The sequence below is a fragment of the Diabrotica virgifera genome, chromosome 7 (assembly GCF_917563875.1).
Source record: "Diabrotica virgifera virgifera chromosome 7, PGI_DIABVI_V3a".
Lineage (NCBI taxonomy): Eukaryota > Metazoa > Arthropoda > Insecta > Coleoptera > Chrysomelidae > Diabrotica > Diabrotica virgifera.
In genome coordinates this window covers 88393121-88414209 of record NC_065449.1, presented here as the reverse complement: position 1 = coordinate 88414209, position 21089 = coordinate 88393121, and the positions used below count along the sequence as shown (strand labels likewise).

The 21089-nt window shown below is 34.9% G+C and overlaps 1 protein-coding gene across 1 annotated transcript in view; it reads right to left on the bottom strand.

Moving 5' to 3' along the window:
• Window positions 1-687: 687 nt before the first annotated feature.
• The window catches only part of LOC114334873 (alpha-tocopherol transfer protein-like), a 100047-nt gene continuing 79645 nt past the window's right edge, over window positions 688-21089 (bottom strand). The window contains exons 4-6 of the mRNA XM_028284991.2: window positions 20690-20800; window positions 11300-11402; window positions 688-839 (exon numbers count right to left, since the gene is read on the bottom strand). Of these exons, the coding sequence (XP_028140792.1) occupies window positions 745-839; window positions 11300-11402; window positions 20690-20800 (309 nt within the window). The 3' untranslated portion in view covers window positions 688-744. The remainder of the gene's footprint in view (window positions 840-11299; window positions 11403-20689; window positions 20801-21089) is intronic.

Sequence of the window (21089 nt, the reverse complement as noted above, 5' to 3'; positions counted from 1 at the left end):
ACTGAAATAGCTATCTAGCTTGGTAATCTAATTAACTATAAAAATAATTGTGGTGCTGAATTTGGCTGTTTTTGCGTTTTGTGTACCACTGCAAATAATGATATTATGTACCACCAGTGGTACATGCACCACAGATTGAGAACCGCTGGTCTAGATTTTTATAAATTGGGCTGTTCTTTACTATGGCTATGATATTCAAGCTTAAAATGTACATCTCTGTTACGTTGTTCATAGATATGCAATAGGTTAATAGGCAACTGCAAGACTTGCAAGACTCTTGCTGCAAGACCAAGAACAAGACCAAGACCAGTTATAGTGTAATACCAAGACCTAGACCAAGACCAGGTGTACTGGCGCAAGACCAAGACCAAGACTGTCTAAGTCTCGTCTTGGTCTTGCATTTGGGCAACACTACTGGCCACCGCTGATCGGTTATTAGAATATCCCGGTTATAGGAATATCCGGTTATAGGAATACTTTTGCTTGGCACAAAGGGTATTCCAGTAAGAGGGTTCGACTGTAGTACTTACTCACTTGGGGTGAAATTGTCAGCACTAACTAATGCAAAATACAAAAATTTAAAAGCGACTTTTAACACAGCTTGTTTATTTTGATTTTTTTTATTTATAAAAATCAATTTGAGCAATTTTAATTTAAAAATACATTAACCTTAAATTAAACTAAAGATCAATTCACAACAATTTTTAATTAGATAGTTTGTATAATTAATTAGTTTTAGGATGCCTACTCCCATTCTTCTTTCTCAGATGTGTCCATTCCTAGTTTATCTAAAAAGTCAAATCTTTCTTGATATTTTTTGACGTGTTCTTTCCATAGATCTGAAAAAAATATTGTGTTTAAAGTTTAAGTAATTAAGAGTTTTACAGAATTCATTTAAGGGAGTAGGCGCAAAATTTCGGGCCAATGCTTTTTAAATGCATTCATTTTTTTTTCGAATCCTGAATCAACTAATAAATATTATTGAAAAATGTAAACGCAGAATGAAATACTACATTATTACCAAGGGCCGAAGGTCCTTTGGAATAAACAAAAAGTTTATTTTGAATGAGATATTTGAAATTAAAAATCACACTCAATTTTCTCTTCTTTTTCACCCCTGTAAATTATTAAAATAAACATTATGGAACTTTTCACGTACTTTTGGCCCTCGGTAATAACGTAATCTTTCATTTTGCGTTTAAATGTTTCAAAAATACCTATTAGTTTTCTCAGGATTCGAAAAAAATTAATGCGTTTAAAAAGCATTGGTTCGAAATTTTGCGCCTACGCTTTTAAATACAGAATGCCAAAAAGCAATATTAAGTTAGTATGTACTGTGCCAGTGCTTTTGACGTTATCACATTTTAGGTAAAAAATCGCTACTACTGGTTAAAGTCTATAGTGAACACATTTGCTATCAAGTTTTATCAAACGTAAATAAAGGAGTAATCATCAATTCGTCAATAGAAAAGTAATAAGTATTACAACATAAGCTGTTGTAACGATATGATATCACGGCAAGCGATGAGCTGGTCTACCAGAGACGACCGTAAAAGTGTCCGTTTTGGCGCATTCCTTCTTCATAACACCGCTGGGAGAAACTGAAGGAGAAATAGCATCGAGAGCATATTTAAGACGAGCCAGGAAAATAAGAAAATCAGTTGTTGCTAACGTGTTAAATTAGCAATACCTCGATTGACAGAGATGGACCGTATTTGAAATGGAACTGTGCCTAGGCGGACGCCACCGTACTGAAGTGGCGTCCATCGTAACCGTTACCGCAGTAGGCGGTAGTAGCTAGGAACGAGTGACTGCGTGTCGTTGTTCAACCGTGCTGCATTGAAGTGAAATGCGGTGCCTCCGTGCACCGCCATATATTCGAAATGCGGATATATGGCTATGTTGATTTAACGTAGCGAGATTGTTATTGTATATATTGTATTAGGTCTGGATCCCGCGTATGAAAAAAAAGTTGATTAATAGCAAACTGAAAATTTGTTAATAGCTTAAGGGTGTTTAGTCGGATAAACTTTGATATATGGGAACACTGGAATAGGGGCAGTTTTAATTGTGGAACAGGTTAAAAATTTGGAACGGTCAGACCACGAAAACGGCACATTTATTTTGTCCGACAGAATAGACTTAAACTCTCCGAACAGAGATTAAACTCTCATGCAAAAATCAGACTGCTATTTATCACCTGTCATAATTCCTCTCATTTGACATATTCTACATGTTCCACTCATTAAAACGCCCATTTGGTGATAAATAGCAGCCTGATTTTTGCATGAGAGTTTAATCTCTGTTCGGAGAGTTTAAGTCTGTTCTGTCGGACAAAATACATGTGCCATTTTCGTGGTCTGACCGTTCCAAATTTTTAACCTGTTCCACAATTAAAACTGCCCCTGTTCCAGTGTTCCCATATATCAAAGTTTGTCAGACTAGACACCCTTAAGCTATTAACAAATTTTCAGCTTGCTATTAATCAACTTTTTTTTCATACGCGGGATCCAGACCTATATTGTTTATCGTATCATTTTAATATTACTATTATGTTCGGATGGCAGTAAGAAGTATAATATTACTTTTCATTTGCAGAAGATAGAAATATATTTTATTCATTTTAAACCGTATATAATTACCTTAAATAAGTGCATTTACTTTATTTTTTAATCTGTGTTTTACTGAGTCTGTCGTCTTGAAAGAGCTACCCGTTACAATGTTCAGACAATATTTTTGGCAAAAACATCGACAGAGCTACAACTTTTACTAGAGTATATGAATATAGTATGCAATAACTGAAGGGCATAATATTGACCTTCGAGTTCAAATGACATACTGTTACGTCTTTCCTGTCCTACTGTGTGGAGTAGAAGCGTGGACTATAACTAAGGTTATGCTTAAACGCTTGAGATGTGGGTATACAGACGACTACTAAAAATAAGCTGGGCCTACAGACGGTCCAATATAACAACAACACAACTGGTCAATATAATAAAGAGACACAAGTGGAATACTTCGCTCACATTATCAGACTTCTTCTTCTCTTCTTCTACGGCACTACAGCCCAAATTGAGCATTGGCCTCCTTTATTTTTTGCCTCCACCCTTGCCTGTCTGTGGCTGCTCTTCTCCATACACGGACTCCTAAAAAGGCTTGTGCGTCGCTGTTTACTGTGTCTTTCCAGCGCTTTCTTGGCTTTCCAACCGGTCTCTTTCCCTGCATTCTAGCATTCAGTGCTCTTTTTGGCAGCCTGTTCTCTCTCATTCTTATCACATGTCCGGCCCATTGCAATTTTTGTATTCTAATGAAGTCTGACAGGGGTGCTTCCTTATAAAGTTGATAAAGTTCGTTGTTGTATCGACTTCTGAAGATTCCGTTTTCCCTCACAGGTCCTAGTATTCTTCTCAGTACTTTCCTTTCGAATGTGTCTAGTTTGTTTTTGGATGTTTCTTTCAGGACCCAGGCTTCACTGCCATAGCATGTTATTGGTCGAATTAAAATTTTATAGATTCTCATCTTTGTATTTCGGTGGACACTTTTAGACCGAAATATATGGGAGAAGGCAAAATAAGCTCTGTTTACCTGCGTTATTCTCTTCCGTATTTCTCCATCTCTTAATCCGTCGGTAGGTAACTCCCAGGTAAGTAAACTTTCCAATCGTTTCAATGTCATCTTCATGTATAATGTTTTGTGGATTCTTCTCGTCTGAGTCGTTATTTTTGTTTTTTCTCTGTTAATTTCCAGACCTAGCATTTTTGTTTGTGTTTTTAACTCTGCATATGTTTCCTGTGGTCCTGTTGATGTTTTACTCATAATATGAATATCATCGGCATAAGCGGCCAGTTGAACCGTTCGGTTGGTCAGTAGGTTTCCTCGTCCAGTTTGCATTTGCCTAACCGCATACTCCAGTGCCAGGTTAAACAATGTTGGGGCCAGTCCATCTCCCTGCTTTAGTCCCTGCGAAATTTTGAAAAAGTCTGTCCGGTGGTTTTGTATTCGTACACATGCCTGAGTTTCATCCACTGTGGCTTTAATGAGTCTTATTAGCTTGTGTGGTATTGCCAATTCAGCTAATATAATATAGTATAGTTTGTTCCTTTTGACTGAATCGTATGCCTGTTTTAAGTCTACAAACACGTTGTGAACACCAATATCGTGTTCTCGTGATTTGCTCAACATCTGTTTGACTGTAAATATTTGATCCAGATTATCAGACACCCTGAAAAATATTTTCACATCTGATCATTCAGAGAAAATCCAAGGTAAGCGTGGTCCTGGTAGAAGAAGAACGTCATGGCTGAAAAATCTAAGGCAATGGTATAGAAAATCTTCTACAGAATACCTTAGCCAACATGATATCCAACGATCGATAACGGTCATGGAACTAGAAGAAGAAATACCTGGGAACTACGATAAACGAGAAAAGTGATCAAAATATTGAGATCAAAAGACGTTGAAATTGATGGAGCCATGAAATTTTGTTCCTGTCCACTCCCTTTCTTCCTTCGACCTTTCCTTCAATTAAGGTTTGCAGAAACTGGTATCTTTCGTTTCTAATTAGGTGCCCCAGGTATGTCGTTTTTCTATGTTTAATTGTGCATAGCAATTGTCGTTCTGTACCAATTCTTCTCAGGATTTCTTCATTTGTTATTCGTGCGGTCCAGGGAACTTTAAGGATTCGTCGATAAATCCACATCTCAAATGCCTCTAGATAGGAGACAAATCAAGCCGGGTCCATACTATGTTACCAAACATGTTAAATAACAAAGTTTCATAACTTGTTACAGAATTTTAAATAAAAATGTTTTAAAACACCGTGTTGTATAACATTTTTCTGGTTATATAGCATGTTTTATGTCATCCAACAGTTGTCGGTAAACATAAAGAAAGTTATAAAACATTGTTGTAAAACCTCATCGCCACTGATCTACATTTAAAAACATGTTATTGAAACAAATCTCTCTTCTCTGGCTGGCATAGTTCACGAGCAGCAACCATTGGAGTCATATAGCCCTGTTCGTTCTTGAGTGATTTTTCTAAATTTTCCATTACTCTATTCTCGTGGGGTTCTTTACGCGATGGAATGGTCGAGAGAACTGACTACTCATTTAATTGAGCTATTTAATTGATTATAAAAAACACGGCGCATGCACTGAAATAGCCACAGAAGTGAATACAGATACAAGTGAAGTTGAAAAAGAAATGCGTATGCTGATTGGGCAATAGGGATGTTCACTAATTTTTAAATATAGTTAAATTCAATAGATTACAAGGTATATAAAAACGTAACAATCATAAAACTGTTTAAAAATGTATATTTTTTAAGATAATTGAGTTCATAATGTTGATTTTCTTGGAGGCTAGAAAAACGGTACCCTGCAGCGAGGCTACGGTCTGTGACGTCAGCAGTCGTAACGTCTTTGATCGACGACTAGTTTTGTATACTTATTTACTTAGTGTATTTGAATGTGCGCAGTTTTTTACGTATTTAATTATTAAAAATAAAGCCAAATAAGTGGTGTTTTGTTCCTGGGTGTGTAAATACATCAAAAAACAGTTCTGTCAAGATTTTTATTACCGTTCCAGCCAATTTAAAACAGAAAAAGAAATGGTTTGTTGCAGCTAGAACTTAAAATAACTAACTTAAAGAACTAACTTAATAAAATAAACATTATAGAAGTTTTCCAGAGACTTTCGGCCCTTGGTAATAATGTAGTTGTTCTTTCTGCATTTACATTTTTCAAAAATACTTATTAGTTTTTTCAGGATTCGAAAAAAATGAATGAATTTAAATAGCATTGGACCAAGATTTTTCACCTACCCCCTTAAAAAGAGTAAATGAAAAAGTTTCGGGACCTCAAATTTGTATTCCTTAAACTGGGATATTCCTAAAAACGGGATTCTAATAATACATACAGTAAAAGTAAACCTTGAAATAACTACATGTGGATGTAGGTATGACTTTATATTATATTAAAATCATTAATAATTTAGTGAAAAGATTGGCTGAAATGAAAATGTATAACACCCAAGTTCAAAAATATTTTTTACCTTGGAACAGTTGTCAACTCGAAATACGAAACAACCGAAATAAGATCTAGAGTTGAAAAGGACTAGCAACATTTAACAACATGCATGAGAAATATTTTCACCCATTGCGACATAATATCTCTCCCACTAAAAATGCGGCTGCTAAAATGTTATTATTTCCGGTCTTGCTATATGGCGCAGAGGCCTGGACAATAATAGAAACATTAATGAAAAAGCTAGAGGCATTCGAGATGTGGGTGTACCCACGTATCCTAAAAATATCCTGGGCGACCCACACCAACGTACAGGTATTGCGTCGAATGGGAAAACAAAAAGAAATCTCTTTTACAATTAAGAAACGAAATCTTAAATATTTCGATCATATCATGAGGCATGATAAATGTCGTATACTCCAACTGATAACGCAAGGTAAAATAGAGAGCAAACGCGGACCCGGAAGAAAAGACACTCATGACTTAAAAACTTACGCCAATGATTTGGACAAAAATCGATCGAGTTATTCAGAAACGCCTCAAATGAAATTAAAATTGCCATGATGCTAGCCAACGTCCACAACGGACAAGGCACATGAAGAAGAATAAAAATATTTTTAATACACCTAACCAAGGTAAAGTAATAACCAGCCGATGTATGTATACAATATGTATGCGTACAATGCATGCATACAACTTTCTCTATTTTTTTTTGTGGAGTATTAAGCATTTATTTTTTTAGCTTAAAGAAGACATGGAAAATTATATGGAATATACACTCAGTAAAGCTGTGGTAGATTTATTTTTTTACAAGATGCCAATAAATCATACACCATTGTTACATCTACACTACAGTCGGTAGTTTATACGAATCGGCTTTCTGAAAACCTTCTTCCATTTTATTTGTTTATTTTTGTAAAACCCAAAATATGTCCTTACAAACAGTCTATCCACTTTAAACTAAACAAATTCACTATAAAACTCCACTTTAACCCTGATAAAACAAGAAGAGAACAAAATAAAATTACCTGAAACGTCAAACAGGTAAACAGTATTAACACTATGAGAATGGCGCGCGCTTGGGGTATGCAACTAGTGACGTCAGGCCAATAGAGAAGCGTTCTTGAAATTTAAAATAATGCTAGATTTCTAATAAAGATTTTTTATAGAAAGGCTTTTTCAATTTTGTTGAAATTTTGGACAATTATTTCTAGGGTGTTTCTTAATCGTTTTACATGTTTGAAATGACTTTTTAATTTTTTGTGAACATCCCTATTTCAGCGAGAATTGAAGATATTTTATATACTGCCTAACCTACCAGCTATCCACCTAAAATGCTGCAAAAGTTATGCGCATTTTGTTGTTTTGTTTTTTGTTATAGTCTGGATGTTTTGCTATATTATAACAAAGTTACATAACAAAGTTGTACAACAAATTTGTTGTATAACTTTTTTATTAACATGATTTGTTATGTAATCTGGACCCGGCTCTAGACCCGGAGAATTACAGATGAATTAAGTTATTAAACACATTAAAATTAACGACCAAAGTGATAACAAACAAATTAAATAAAATTAGCAGAAAAACAACAAGGTTTTAGGTCGGGAATATCATGCAACGACGCCATATTTATAAGGAGGCAGGTTCAAGAGAAGTCATTAGAATACAACAAACCGGCTTATTTATGTTTCGTGGACCTTAAGAAGCCATTTGACAGCGTCATTTTAAGGGACGTTATCCACTTATCCGTATTTTACGCAAAGAGGGTTACCTCTAGGAATAGTCAAAACTATTGAAATTATCTAGTAAAACAATAAAATAAAAGTAAAAGTAGAAGAAGAACTAACTGACCTGTTCAACCTGATCATTGGTGAAATAATAAAAAAAGTAAGAACTATTAACATATTCTGTTATGTAGACGACGCAATACTAATCTCTCAAGTGAAGATGACGTTGCATATAAAAAATACATAGTAAGTAAAGTAAAATTGTTTATTAAGCGGTAACGATTAATTTTATATTTTGTGCTAAATATGGGGAGATTTTCACGATTTTTTTACCGAAAAAAAGGGCCAACTTTATTTTGAGCGTAACTGGCTTAGATTTGAGGCTACAAACTTCTATGAAAAAAAAAAAATAAAGCTTCTTTTAAACATTTGAAAAAAGTTTTAATGGGTTTTGCCGAGAAGTGCTTCATTTTTTAGTTAATTATTTCACGTTGAAATATTCGATTTGGAATTCGATGAATAAGTACTACATTTAACGTATTTCACATGAACTACAACTTTGCTTTTGCTGGGTCTGGAGACTTCACAAATAAATAACTTTTTCGTATTTTTATATGCTACATTTTTGCTAAGAATATTTTTTCCGATAAAATACTTACTACTTTTTGCGTTATTGGCGAAAAACGGCCTAAAAACGTGTTTTTTTTGGTCGAAAAATAAACATTTTCAAAGGCAAATAACTCGAAGAGTATTGACTTACCTAAAAAAACTCTATACAATGAAAGTTGCAGAGAATTAGTAAATTTATCCATTTCCGGACTTATTTTAAATGCGCGTTTTTTTCATCCCCGAGGAAGTGGTAACTGTCACCCCCCAAGTAGAAGCAATCAACGGCACATGTTCAACTTTGAAGCGGAGGGTAAGTAAAACCTAAATCCAAATTTTCATGCAATTCGGAGTTGACTTCGGAGCTATATTTGTTGTATATACAGGGTGTTTAGTCAAGAATGGGCCATAGCTTAACCTTAGATTCCTGAGGTTAAAATGGGTCGATTTACCTTACTTAACTTACCTTAGTACGAAAGTTGATAATAACTAAAATACAGGGTGTCAAAGTTAATTTTTTATTATATTTATTCTTGAATATTTTTTAACAGGCATGGGATAATAATACGAAATTTGGTTAGCGGAGTTTTTTGGAACGAGAAATCTAAATTCGCAACCAAAAATTATGTATTACCCAGAAGGCGCCGCATACGCCTTTCAACGCCCATTTAATAGGTTCAATTTTTTTATTACCCACTTTACATACTTTTTGAATCCAAACTTTTATTCTCTTAATATTTTTACTTAAAAAATGTATACTACATTCATGTCGCTAAACTCAACCGTTTTCGAGATAAACGCATTTTAAACTCTGCGAGGCAACATAATTTTTTGCATAGTATCATTGTAGTTACACCCGAAAAATAACTTAAAACCATAAAAATTTACAAAAATCTATGGCAACTTTCTTTAAATGGAATTTGCGATGCAATGACATAAATATGAGAACTGGCACAATTATTATGGTTTTAAGTTTATTTTTCGGGTCTAGCTACAATGATATTATGAATATATTAAGTTGTATCGCAGATTTAAAATGCGTTTACCTCGAATACAGTTGAGTTTAGCGAAATGAATGTAGTAAACCTTTTTTAAGTAAAAATATTGAGAATAAAAATTTTTATTCAAAAAGTATATAGAGTGGGGGATAAAAAAATTGAACGAATTAAATGAGCGCTCAAAGACGTATGTGGCGCCCTCTGGGTAATACATCAGTTTCAGATTTCTCATCCCAAAAAACCCCCGCTTACCAAATTTCGTGTTGTTATCCTATGCCTGTCAGGAAATATTCAAGAATAAATAAAATAAAAGTTTAACTTTAACACCCTGTATTTCGGCCATTATCAACTTTCGTACTAAAGTAAGTTAGCTAAAAGCGACTTATTTTAATCTCATGAATCTCAGGTTAAGCTATGGCCCATTCTTTACCAAACACCCTGTATACAGGGTGATTGATTAGTGTGATAAAGCTCCGTAGATTCGCTATATAGTAATAGATAGCAATAAAAGTTCATAACAAAAATTGTAGCCAACTTTGTGCTTCACATTAATAAATTAGTTAGAATGTTACAGGGTGTTCGATAAGATAGTGGCTAAGGGAGTTAGCTTAAATCGACCTACTTTAAGGTAAGGAATCTAGGATTAAGCTATGGCCCATTCTTTACCAAACACTTTGTATACCGAGCTATATATACTGGGCTATATTTGCACTTTCGAAACTGCTGCACGGAATAATTCCACCGATATCAGTCCCAACAATTTGCGATGGTTTCACTGCCAAGAAATTCTTCTCCGTTTCACACTTCTTCGTCAAACGATCTTTCCTTGCATTATAAACTGTAGGAACTAATATCTGATGCCTCTAGAGATGTGACCAAGAAACTCAAGTTGTTTCTTCTTTATGGTAAATACAATTTCAGGTTCGGTATTCAGACTTTCCAGTACTGCCTAATTTGTGACTCTATCCGTCCATGTGACTACGAGAACGCGTCTATAGACTCCTATTTCAATGGCCTCTATATATTTAGGGAGTTCCTCATTCAGTTTCCACCCTTCTACGCCATTTAGGAATGGGAAAAATCACTCAGTTTTCTTCTTCTTCTTCTTATTTTTGTATAGACATGACTCTGTCTGTTTTTTCAATGTGCCTCTAGTAAGTTGTCGTTCCATCGTTTTCGTGGTCTTCCCACTGATCGTCTTCCTATTGGGGAATCCTCTCTCGCTGTCCTGACTATCCTATTTGTTGTCATTCGGCTTATGTGGTCATTCAATTCTATTCTTCTGTTTCTTATCCAGTTATTAATGTTATACACCTTGCATCTCCGCCGTATATCTGTACTTCTAGCTCTGTCCCATAGAGTCTTACCATCGATTTTTCGAAGATTTTTCATCTCCGCTGTTTCGAGCAATCTTTTTGTTTTTATCGCTCAGTTTTTATATATGATTATCGTAGCTACTGCCTGTTCAATGCGTTCAATAGTTTTACTGTTTATACAAGATACTGGCCTTATAAGCCAGAGCGCAAGAATTCGGATCCCCACACCAACAACGATATTTTTATTTATAAAAATGATGAGAGCCATTCTCTGTGCTTCGACACTTAAGCCGGATTTTTGTTAGGACGTTGCGTGAATGACACGTGCCGTAGAACAATAGAAAAGGCCGGTGTCGCCCCTTTCCGTTGTATTATAAACCAGCCAAACTAGCCTTCAACATTCCCCGTAAGACAGCCGTGTCATCCACGTCCCGGTACTACCATAAATCCGGCTTTAAGCTACTTAAAACGGGGTTAAAGATGCAATTGGGAAAGGATCTCCCCACCCGAAAATGCGGAGACGATATTATACGTCCCCGCATACTTTATTATTATTATTATAGTTTCAATTATTAACATCTCATTTCCCAGTAAGGCTTCAAACTTAAATGATCAAATAGACTTACCAATTATTTCATCCAGTGATTTCTCCTTTCCCCCGTAATCACTTGGAAGTAATTCTTGTGGAACATATTCGTACAAGCTCTCTATGTTTTTATGTATTATTATCTAAAAAATTATACAAGTATATGAATATTTACACTCTTGTAATAAATTATAAAATTTTAACTAAGACCTTCCAAGCTTGTACTCGACAAGTAATGGATCACTAAATACAGAAACCCACAAAAACGTGCTGTTTTGAACGACGTCTGCGTGAGAAACTTGTTACTTTGAAAAGTGATGACAACATCTAGCAGAGGTAAAACATACTTACACCAGTCAAGTTGGTAAAATTAATCAAGTGGGAAAGATGATTTCATATCTCGAAAAAATCAAACGTAATTAACAATATTAACATTATCAGGTTAATAAACACATTAAGACATGTGTTTGATAAACACATTCGAGTGGTCCCAAAGAAAAATAAAGGTCCAAGTAAACTAGAGCTTAAAAGGAACAGGCAGCTATATTCTTCTTCTTCTTCTTAGCCTTCTATCGTCCACGTTTGGACATAGGCCTCTCCCAACTCCTTCCATCGGTCTCTATCCTGAGCAACATATTTCCAATTCGTTCCGGCTACTCTTTTAATATCATCAACCCATCTCATCTGTGGTCTTCCTCTCGGTCGTTTACTTTGGTAAGGTCTCCAATGTTGTATCGTGGCATTCCAACGTTGGTCTTTTTGTCTAACAGTGTGGCCTGCAAAGCTCCATTTAAGTTTGGCAACTTTTGTTGTTATGTCCTCGACTTTTGTTTTTGATCTTACCCAGTCGCTTCTCTTTTTATCTGACAGTCGTATACCTAACATTGCTCTTTCCATAGCTCTTTCTGTTGTAGCTAGTTTATTCATATTGGCCTTGGTTAGGGTCCAGGTTTGACACCCATATGTCATGATAAGAAGGATGCACTGGTTGAACACTTTGGTCCTCAAATTTTGAGGTATTTTGCGGTTCTTAAGTATCCAACCAAGTTTTCCAAATTCTGCCCATGCTAGTCTTGCTCTCCTATTAATTTCCGCACTTTGGTTTTCTTTGTCAAGTTTCAGGATTTGGCCTAGGTAGATATATTCCTGGACTTTTTCTATCTCACTGCTTTATAGTTATGCGTCTGGGGTCATCTGTGTTTGTCATTATTTTTGTTTTCTTCATGTTCATTTTTAGGCCGACGTATTGGGAGCTGCCTGCGAGTTCCTCTATCATAATTTGCAGTTCCTCGAATGAGCTCGCTATAATCACAATGTCGTCAGCGAATCTGAGGTGATTTAACTTCTTGCCATTAACGTTAATGCCATAGGTTGACCAATTTGTCGTTTTGAAGACGTCTTCTAGTGCTAGGTTGAAAAGCTTTGGCGATATTACGTCTCCTTGTCTCACGCCTCTCTTAATAGGGATGGGATTTGTATTTTCGTCTAGTTGTACTATCATAGTTGCATTTTCTTATATATTATGTATTAGTTGTCTATATCTCGAATATATTCTACAATTATTAATAGTTTGTTCTATGGCCCACATCTCGATACTATCAAACGCCTTTTCATAGTCTACGAAGGCAAGAAATACGGGTGGTTGGTATTCATTTGCCTTCTCTATCAATGTTCTCATTGTCAGCAGATGGTCTGATGTACTATATCCTTTGCGGAAGCCAGCCTGTTCCACTGGTTGGTAATTGTCCATTTTGTAGGTCAACCGGTTGTTAATAATTCTCATGAATAGTTTGTATACTTGACTGAGCAACGATATCGGTCTATAATTCTCTAGGTCACATTTGTCCCCTTTTTTGTGTAAAAGTATTACTAGACTTTCGTTCCAGTCTTTAGGGATCTTGCTATTATGGAGACATTTATTAAATAGCTCTGTTAGTATAGGGATTGTTACTGTCTTGCTTGTTTTCAAGAGCTCGGCAATTATACCGTCCTGTCCTGGAGCTTTATTATTTTTTAGTTCTTTTAAAGCTCTTTCTATTTCGAATCCCTTTATATTTGGTAGTACTTCTGATCCCACGTTTTTTATTTTTCTTTTGACGTTCTCCTTTGTTGATTCATTAGGCTGGCTTTGCGAGCTGTACAAGCTTTTGTAGAAGTCTTCGACTATTTTTGTTATTTTATATTTGTCCTTCTCTTCCTTACTATTGGTGTCTTTAATTTTAATGATTTTTTGAACACCCAGTGCGGGTCTTAGACATTTTAAGCCTCTGTTGTTTTCAATGACTCGCTCTATTAAGTTCTCGTTCCATTTTTGTAAGTCGCGTTTTAGTTCTTTTCTAATTGTTTTATTAAGTTCTATGTATTCTTGAGTATGGCGTTTGTTTTGCGTTAGTAGTTGTCGTCTTTCCGTCATTAGTTGTTTAGTTTCGTTGCTTATTTTGTCTTCTTTAGTACTTGTTTTCTTTGCGACCTGTAGTCCGGCTTCGAGAAGGTACTTATTGATGTTTTTGTTAATTTCGTCAATTTCATCTTGATTATGTGAAGGATCATATTTGAACTTATCCGCTAAGACCTCTCGGAATTGCTCTTCATTTGTTTTTACTTTAAAGGCATCTATTCGCGTTGTTTTTTTAAATATTCTTTTCCTCTCTTCTTTCATGTTAATATTTATTTTTGCTCTAACTATACGATGGTCACTACCCGTTGTTACGTTGTTTATTGTTGTTACGTCTTCGAATATTCTTTTGTTGTTTGAGAGAAAATAGTCTATTTCGTTTTTGGTGGTTCCATTAGGTGCAACCGATGTCCACTTTCTGTTAGGTTTCTTTTTGTAGAAGGTATTCATAACATACATGTTTTCTTGTTCCAGAAATTCCATAAGTTTTTCTCCCCTTGTGTTTCTTGTGCCGAATCCAAAATTTCCAATCTTGCTTTCAGAGTCTTCAATCTTACTTCCAATTTTGGCGCTAAAATCTCCCATTATTAGTATTTTGGATTCTCTGTTGGTGTCTATAGCTTTTTTAAGATCTTCGTAAAAAGTATTTATTTCTTCATCAGTTGCCTTTTCAGTTGGGGCATAAACTTGCACAATCTTTAATTTGGTTTTTGGATTTAGTTTTAAAATCATGTATGTAACCCTGTCTGAGATGCTGTCAATTATTTGAATTTGTGATTTTCTCTTCTTGTTGATTAAGAAACCTACTCCACCGTATGTATAGTCTTCATTGCCTTTATAATAGAGCCTGTTGCCTGAATGTAAGTCCACATACCCTTCACCCCTTCTTTTAACTTCTGATAGTCCCATTATATCCCAATTCATATTCCCTAATTCCTCTTCTAGTTCGTAGAGTTTTTCGTCTTTTGCCATGGAACGGATGTTGTAAGTTGCTATATGGAGTTGTTTGTTGTTCTTCTTTTTCAATGTCGACTTGCCTCCCCCAGAATCCTCGAGGCAGACCGTTATTTCGGTGTGGGACTGTGGAATAAACTTCCTACCCACCTGGGGTATCTTCCGTATATCTGTTGAAACCGACATTTTTGATTTGTGGAGGTTCTGGCCATAACCCACCACGCTGGCCAGACGGGTTGGTGGGTGGGAGGAGATATTAGGGAAGGAATTTGGGGTTTGGATAGGATAACTCGGAGGTTGGGGTCTGGTTACCTCTAAAAAGAAAATGGAGGAAAAAACCAGGAGCTCGCGTGGGCAGGGGCGCTAAATCCCTGGGCAGCTATATAATATGTATAATATTAAATACAGATGTAGAATGACCTGGTCGCGAAACTCTGAGCATCGAGGCCATGTGCGACAACCATGGGCTCGGTGGCCAGACACATCGGGTGCCCAGCTACCAAGGAAATAAAAATTTATTTTGCCAAATCTACAGCTGAGTGACCGAGCTCACACCACGTTCCACGCGGATGGGCACCAACCTAGGTTGGTGTCCCTCCATGGGGAAACACACACTTAGGGATTCCAGTCCAAAATCATGTTATGCATAAATTAAATTCAGTAAAGTAAATACGGAGAAATGCTATAAAGCTACCCCTACAGTGAGGAGGCCTAACCACAACCATGTAAAAACGGAGCGTGTTTTCATTACCCAAATCGCCCGACGTAAAGTTCATAAGTGTCCCATTCGTATGTCACACGATGGGGAGAGGTGGAGGAAAAACCTGGGGGTCAGATAGGTACCGAACCAAAATGATTAGCTCTTTGATTATCGGACATGTGGGTCCCGCTGACTAGCAGTGGTACACACATGTTCCTAGAGGTTGGGTTGAACGCCTGTGTAAGAGAATACAGATGCAGAACAAATGATCGACAGTAATCAGTTAATCTTCCGACTATGAACCCAACCTGACCCTCCTCTTCATAATCCATGCATTATTCTCCTATTATTTTATTCAAAATATGTCCGTAGCCTTTACTTAATGTCCTGATGACAGATGTGTTTATTATGTTCTATTATTATTATAGATGTTGGTACTATTATTGGTGCCATTTTCTTTATCGTGTTTTTATGCATATGAAGAGTACAGGGGAAAAACAAGGAATGTCACTTTTTCATGAATTTTGACTTTTCTCGCCATGTGGTAGCAAAAACTGAGTACTATCGACTAGACTATCGATTCAGAACAATACCCAGAAAGACCAGTCTATATAAATTTTAGAATTTGTATCCGGGCGAAGGACCAGGATTGTCCGCACGCCACTGGACAAAAATAAGGAATGTTAGCAGTTTTTTGGTGCATTATTAAATTAATAACTTAATATAGATTAATATTATATTAAGATTATAGACCAATAATTGCTAGAATTCTGCTAAGAATCTCCTAAAATTAGTTTTTAGATATCATAATAGTTAAACCTTTATTGATGTTTATCTCAATATGTACAAAACGCGACATTCCTTGTTTTTCCCCTGTACTCTTCATATATTATTTGAAATGTATGCTAATTTAAAAACCTTTAGTACCAGTGCACCATTTACCTAATCCTGAAGTATTTTTTTGTGTTTATATAAATTTTATGTTCCGTGTTTAACCAATTCTGTAGTTGTTTCGTCTATTGCTAAAGATTTTCTGTTTTTTTATATAATGAGCTGAAGATATCTATCGTTTTTCTCGGTACTCTAATAAAGTATGCTGCTATAATATTGTTCTAATTTGTTTCATTATTTTTTAAAAACTGTATCAAAATCTTTCTCATAAGTCATTCAAATTCTGGTCCCAGTTTTCTACGGTAATTGGGGAAACTAATTATATGTCTCTATTTATATACCTATTTTTTAATCGGTTTCAAACTTTCTGTTTCCAACTCTTTCGTCCAAATATGTGTTTAATTTATAGCAATTCTTCCTATGCTTCATTTTCCTTCTAGGTACGTAGTATATCTTCTACATTCGCATATGCATCTTCTATATAAATAAAAATGAATGTTTGTATGTATGTATGTATGTATGTATGTTCTTTATAGACTCGCAAACTATGCATTTGATCGTATGATGACCTTAATCGAAGTTGTTGTACATGAACCCGGGATGGTTTCTGAGTTGATACGACCAATCTACGTAAAAATGGGACTTGCCCCCCCCCCCCCCATGATTATTTTTTATTTTTTTGGACAAACTGTTCTTTGTTAATTTTATATGATGTAGAATCAAAAGATACAATCACATACAATCCTAAATTTTCACTTTTCTATCACCAACCTTATTTTTTAATAGCCATCTAAATATTACGTCTTCTATATAAATAAAAATGAATGTTTGTATGTATGTATGTATGTATGTATGTTCCTTATAGACTCGCAAACTATGTATTTGATCGTATAGTATGATGACCTTAATCGAAGTTGTTGTACATGAACCCGGGATGGTTTCTGAGTTGGTACGACCAATCTAAGTAAAAAGGGGGCTTGCCCTCCCCCCCCCCCCCCATGATTATTTTTTATTTTTTTGGACAAACTGTTCTTTGTTAATTTTATATGATGTAGAATCAAAAGATACATACAATCCTAAATTTTAACTTTTCTATCACCAACCGTTATTTTTTAACAGCCATCTAAATATTACCTCTTCTATATCTATATAAATAAAAATGAATGTTTGTATGTATGTATGTATGTATGTATGTATGTATGTTCCTTATAGACTCGCAAACTATGCATTTGATAGTATGATGACCTTAATCGAAGTTGTTGTACATGAACCCGGGATGGTTTCTGAGTTGGTACGACCAATCTAAGTAAAAAGGGGGCTTGCCCCCCATAATTATTTTTTATTTTTTTTGGACAAACTGTTCTTTGTTAATTTTATATAATGTAGAATCAAAAGATACATACAATCCTAAATTTTCACTTTTCTATCACCAACCGTTATTTTTTAACAGCCATCTAAATATTACCTCTTCTATATAAATAAAAATGAATGTTTGTATGTATTTATGTATGTATGTTCCTTATAGACTCCCAAATTATGCATTTGATCGTATGATGATCTTAATTAAAGTCATGAACCTAGATGCCAACTCCGCGAGTATCGAGAATCGACGAAATTAATAAATTCAATGGAGGGTATGATATTGTAAAATTTGTGAGAAGTGAAAGACTGCTTTGGCTGATATATGTCTAGAGACAAAAAGATACAAAAACAATAACGAAAATATTACAATAGATGTCGACATGAAAACGAAATAAATAAAGGCCTAGAGCCATATGGTTGTTTGACGTTGAAGACGACCTGAAAACTATTAATGTACGACAATGGACAAGGCCATAACTATACAGGCAGAGACCAATTCAGGTTTATGGTGTCAAAGGAACAAGAATAATTAAAAAATACATACACCACTGAATGTTTGCCCTTTTATGACCTACTCTTATTTGTTAATAGCCAAATTAGTAACTTAATAATTTCTAACCGAGTTCGATAACTGACCAGTAATAATTATCAGTTGAAAGTCCAGTCATCCCACCAGGCGTCTAACGGTGTCACTTCTTACTCAGTAAACAGCAATATAGTTGTTTATGTATCGAAAGTAGTAGTGGCGATTAATTGGTAGTTTACTTTCTCAATGTAACTCTCAAGTAAATTTATTATTAATTTGCTTGGCCACAATCACCAAGGAGAAATACAAAGGAGAGGATGTCTTTTTCCCGCGTATTCTGATGATTCCAACAGATTTGCCGTTTGATTTCAGATATCTACAATGTGCCATTGGCTTTTACCATGTCGATAAACAAAGCGCAATTTTTGGAACTAAAAAGCATGTGAACTTTAGTAAATTTTATATATTTCTAAGGTGGTACGAAGTTCGCCGTGTCAGCTAGTTATAAATAAATATGTCTTTATCTTTATGAGATGTTATATTATTTGTATTTTTGTTGTGTGATATGTGTATTGTTTTCAATATCTTGATCCTATGGAAATCGTTTATGTATTTATTCCATCTTTACAGTGATGAAAATTTCAAATCCTTCGAAATGTGGGTCTACACACAGTATACAGAAGAATTTTCTGGGTGTCCTGGACAGCACACAGAACCAACCTGTTAATTCTGGAAAAGCATCAATAAAAAACAGGATATTACAAAAGGTAAACAAAGCATACCTAAATTACTTCGGCCACATATCCAGAAGAAGAGATACCATGCAGCTATTGGTAGTATAATGAAAGGTTGAAGGCCAAAGAAATATGTATCTCTAAGACGATGGGTAGACCAAAGACTCTGGTAGAATAATTTCTACACGAAGCAGTTCATATGCTGCAAGATCGCAGTCAATGGAGACAGCAAGCTAACAATAAACAGGGGCTTAAAGAGTGAGAAGGAGGACCTTCTGCATTATTACTGTTATGATTTTACTATGACGCGAATTTACTTTTCTGATCTAGTTTACGTTCTTTTGGCCACTAATGTTTAATCTTAATTGACTTTATTTATTTTTAAAAACTTACATCTAAACAAATGAAAAAAACTGAATTTATTATTAAATAAATAAAGAAAAATATCTATTAATATATTATTACAATGTTCTAGAAATAAATAGCAACATCTCGAAAACCGTTAAATAATACTTTTACAACTTTAAAAAAATTTACTCCAGAAGTCTAACACAATCGAACATCATAAATCATCATATAAAAAAGGGTCTGTTTACAACATTCGAATTATAATAAATAGGCCAGGACCTCGATTTTTGACCCTTCGCTTCGTTATCGAACGTATTCGCTTCATATACTATAAAGGCGCATTTAAATCAAAGCGAACACGAACGAACGAACGAAGGAACGAATTCGTATGTGTTCGCTTGGTTATTCGTTCGCTACAAAGTAGGACCATTTACATTGAAGCAAACGTTCGCATTCGTTGATGATCGGGAGTGCATATTTCCCGCAGATGTATTTAAGATGGACCAGTCACACATTGTGTTTAAGTTTATTGTCGTGTTTCTTGTTGGGTAAATTTTAATACAATAATAGCTTATAAAATGCAATGTGTGTTCTGTAAGAAAAAATATGTCATATTCATAAATATAAGTATAAATTTTGATACGACTTCAATAATTTCATTTTGTCCTGTCTAATTCTATAATTATTTAATTTAAATTAAATAATCTAATTAATAATTACATTGCGCCAACTCTGAATTTTGCTTAATTAGGGCGTTAATTGTAATTAAAGTTTATCGATATCGCATTTTGAAGTCCAGAAAACTGGCAGTTATAAATAATATTAGTCTAGCGGCTATTGAAAGCAGTCTATTCACCAAGAGCTTAAGCCGATTAGAGGTGGTACAACTGACCAAATTGTACCTACTTTATTATCAATAATTATAGGATAAGATAAGAGTAATGCTCTGCCTTAAACCGCTTAAAATGATTTACGGACGAAGAGAATCTTTTTTCTCTCTTATACACACGCACATTCCCATTTGAAATTAGATTTATTTTTATCAATTTTCGCTTTTACTATTCAAAATACAGAGTTGGCGCAATGATAAAAAATAATCGAAATTTAGGAACGAATCTATTCATGTAAATTTTATTTCATTTGAGTGACATTATATTTTCCATAAGATGTGTGCGCTGTCCTTTGGTTATTTTAGTTTTTTCAGTAGTTACTCTGATGAACAACCTGGGTTGTTCAAGGTTCTGTAGCTAAGTAGCTGTCTCCTATATGCGTTGCTTCCTCTACAGCGGAATCGTTTTTTCGGAACTCTATCTGCCACACCCGGTCAATATTGATTATACACTTGCTGGTTTAGCTAAGCTTCAGCCAGTAATGGCTTTCGCTAGCTGGAGGCGCGCTCATTAGGAGATACAGATTCCTCCAAGATGGGTTCATTTTCTTATATGAAAATCAAATGCAATACTTAATTGAAAAAATTATACTAGCTTTAGAGAACAATTTTAAACTGTGAAGTTACTTACCCTGTCCGCTATTTTCTTCTTTAGAAATCTTTTTGCAACATTGATTAACACGCTTACGTAGGAAGGAGCCTCAATCACATGTATATGTTTTATACGATTTTTTGCTAATTTCTAAAAAGAAATAGGTATATTTTAAAATACTTAAAACTTATGAACTAGTAAATATAATTTTAAGACAAAAACTATATTGTTTATAAAAATACAAATAAAGAAATAAAATGATAATGGAAAGGTACAGCAACCGAAGACATACAAATTGGAGAAAAAGATATCCTAACATAATAAAATAGGGCAGTTAAAATGCTATTACATAAAAAATATACCCTATTCCACGAACATGCGCCTGTTTTGGATTACGTCGACAACGAATATTTTACTGTGCAAAATAAGAAGAACGAAA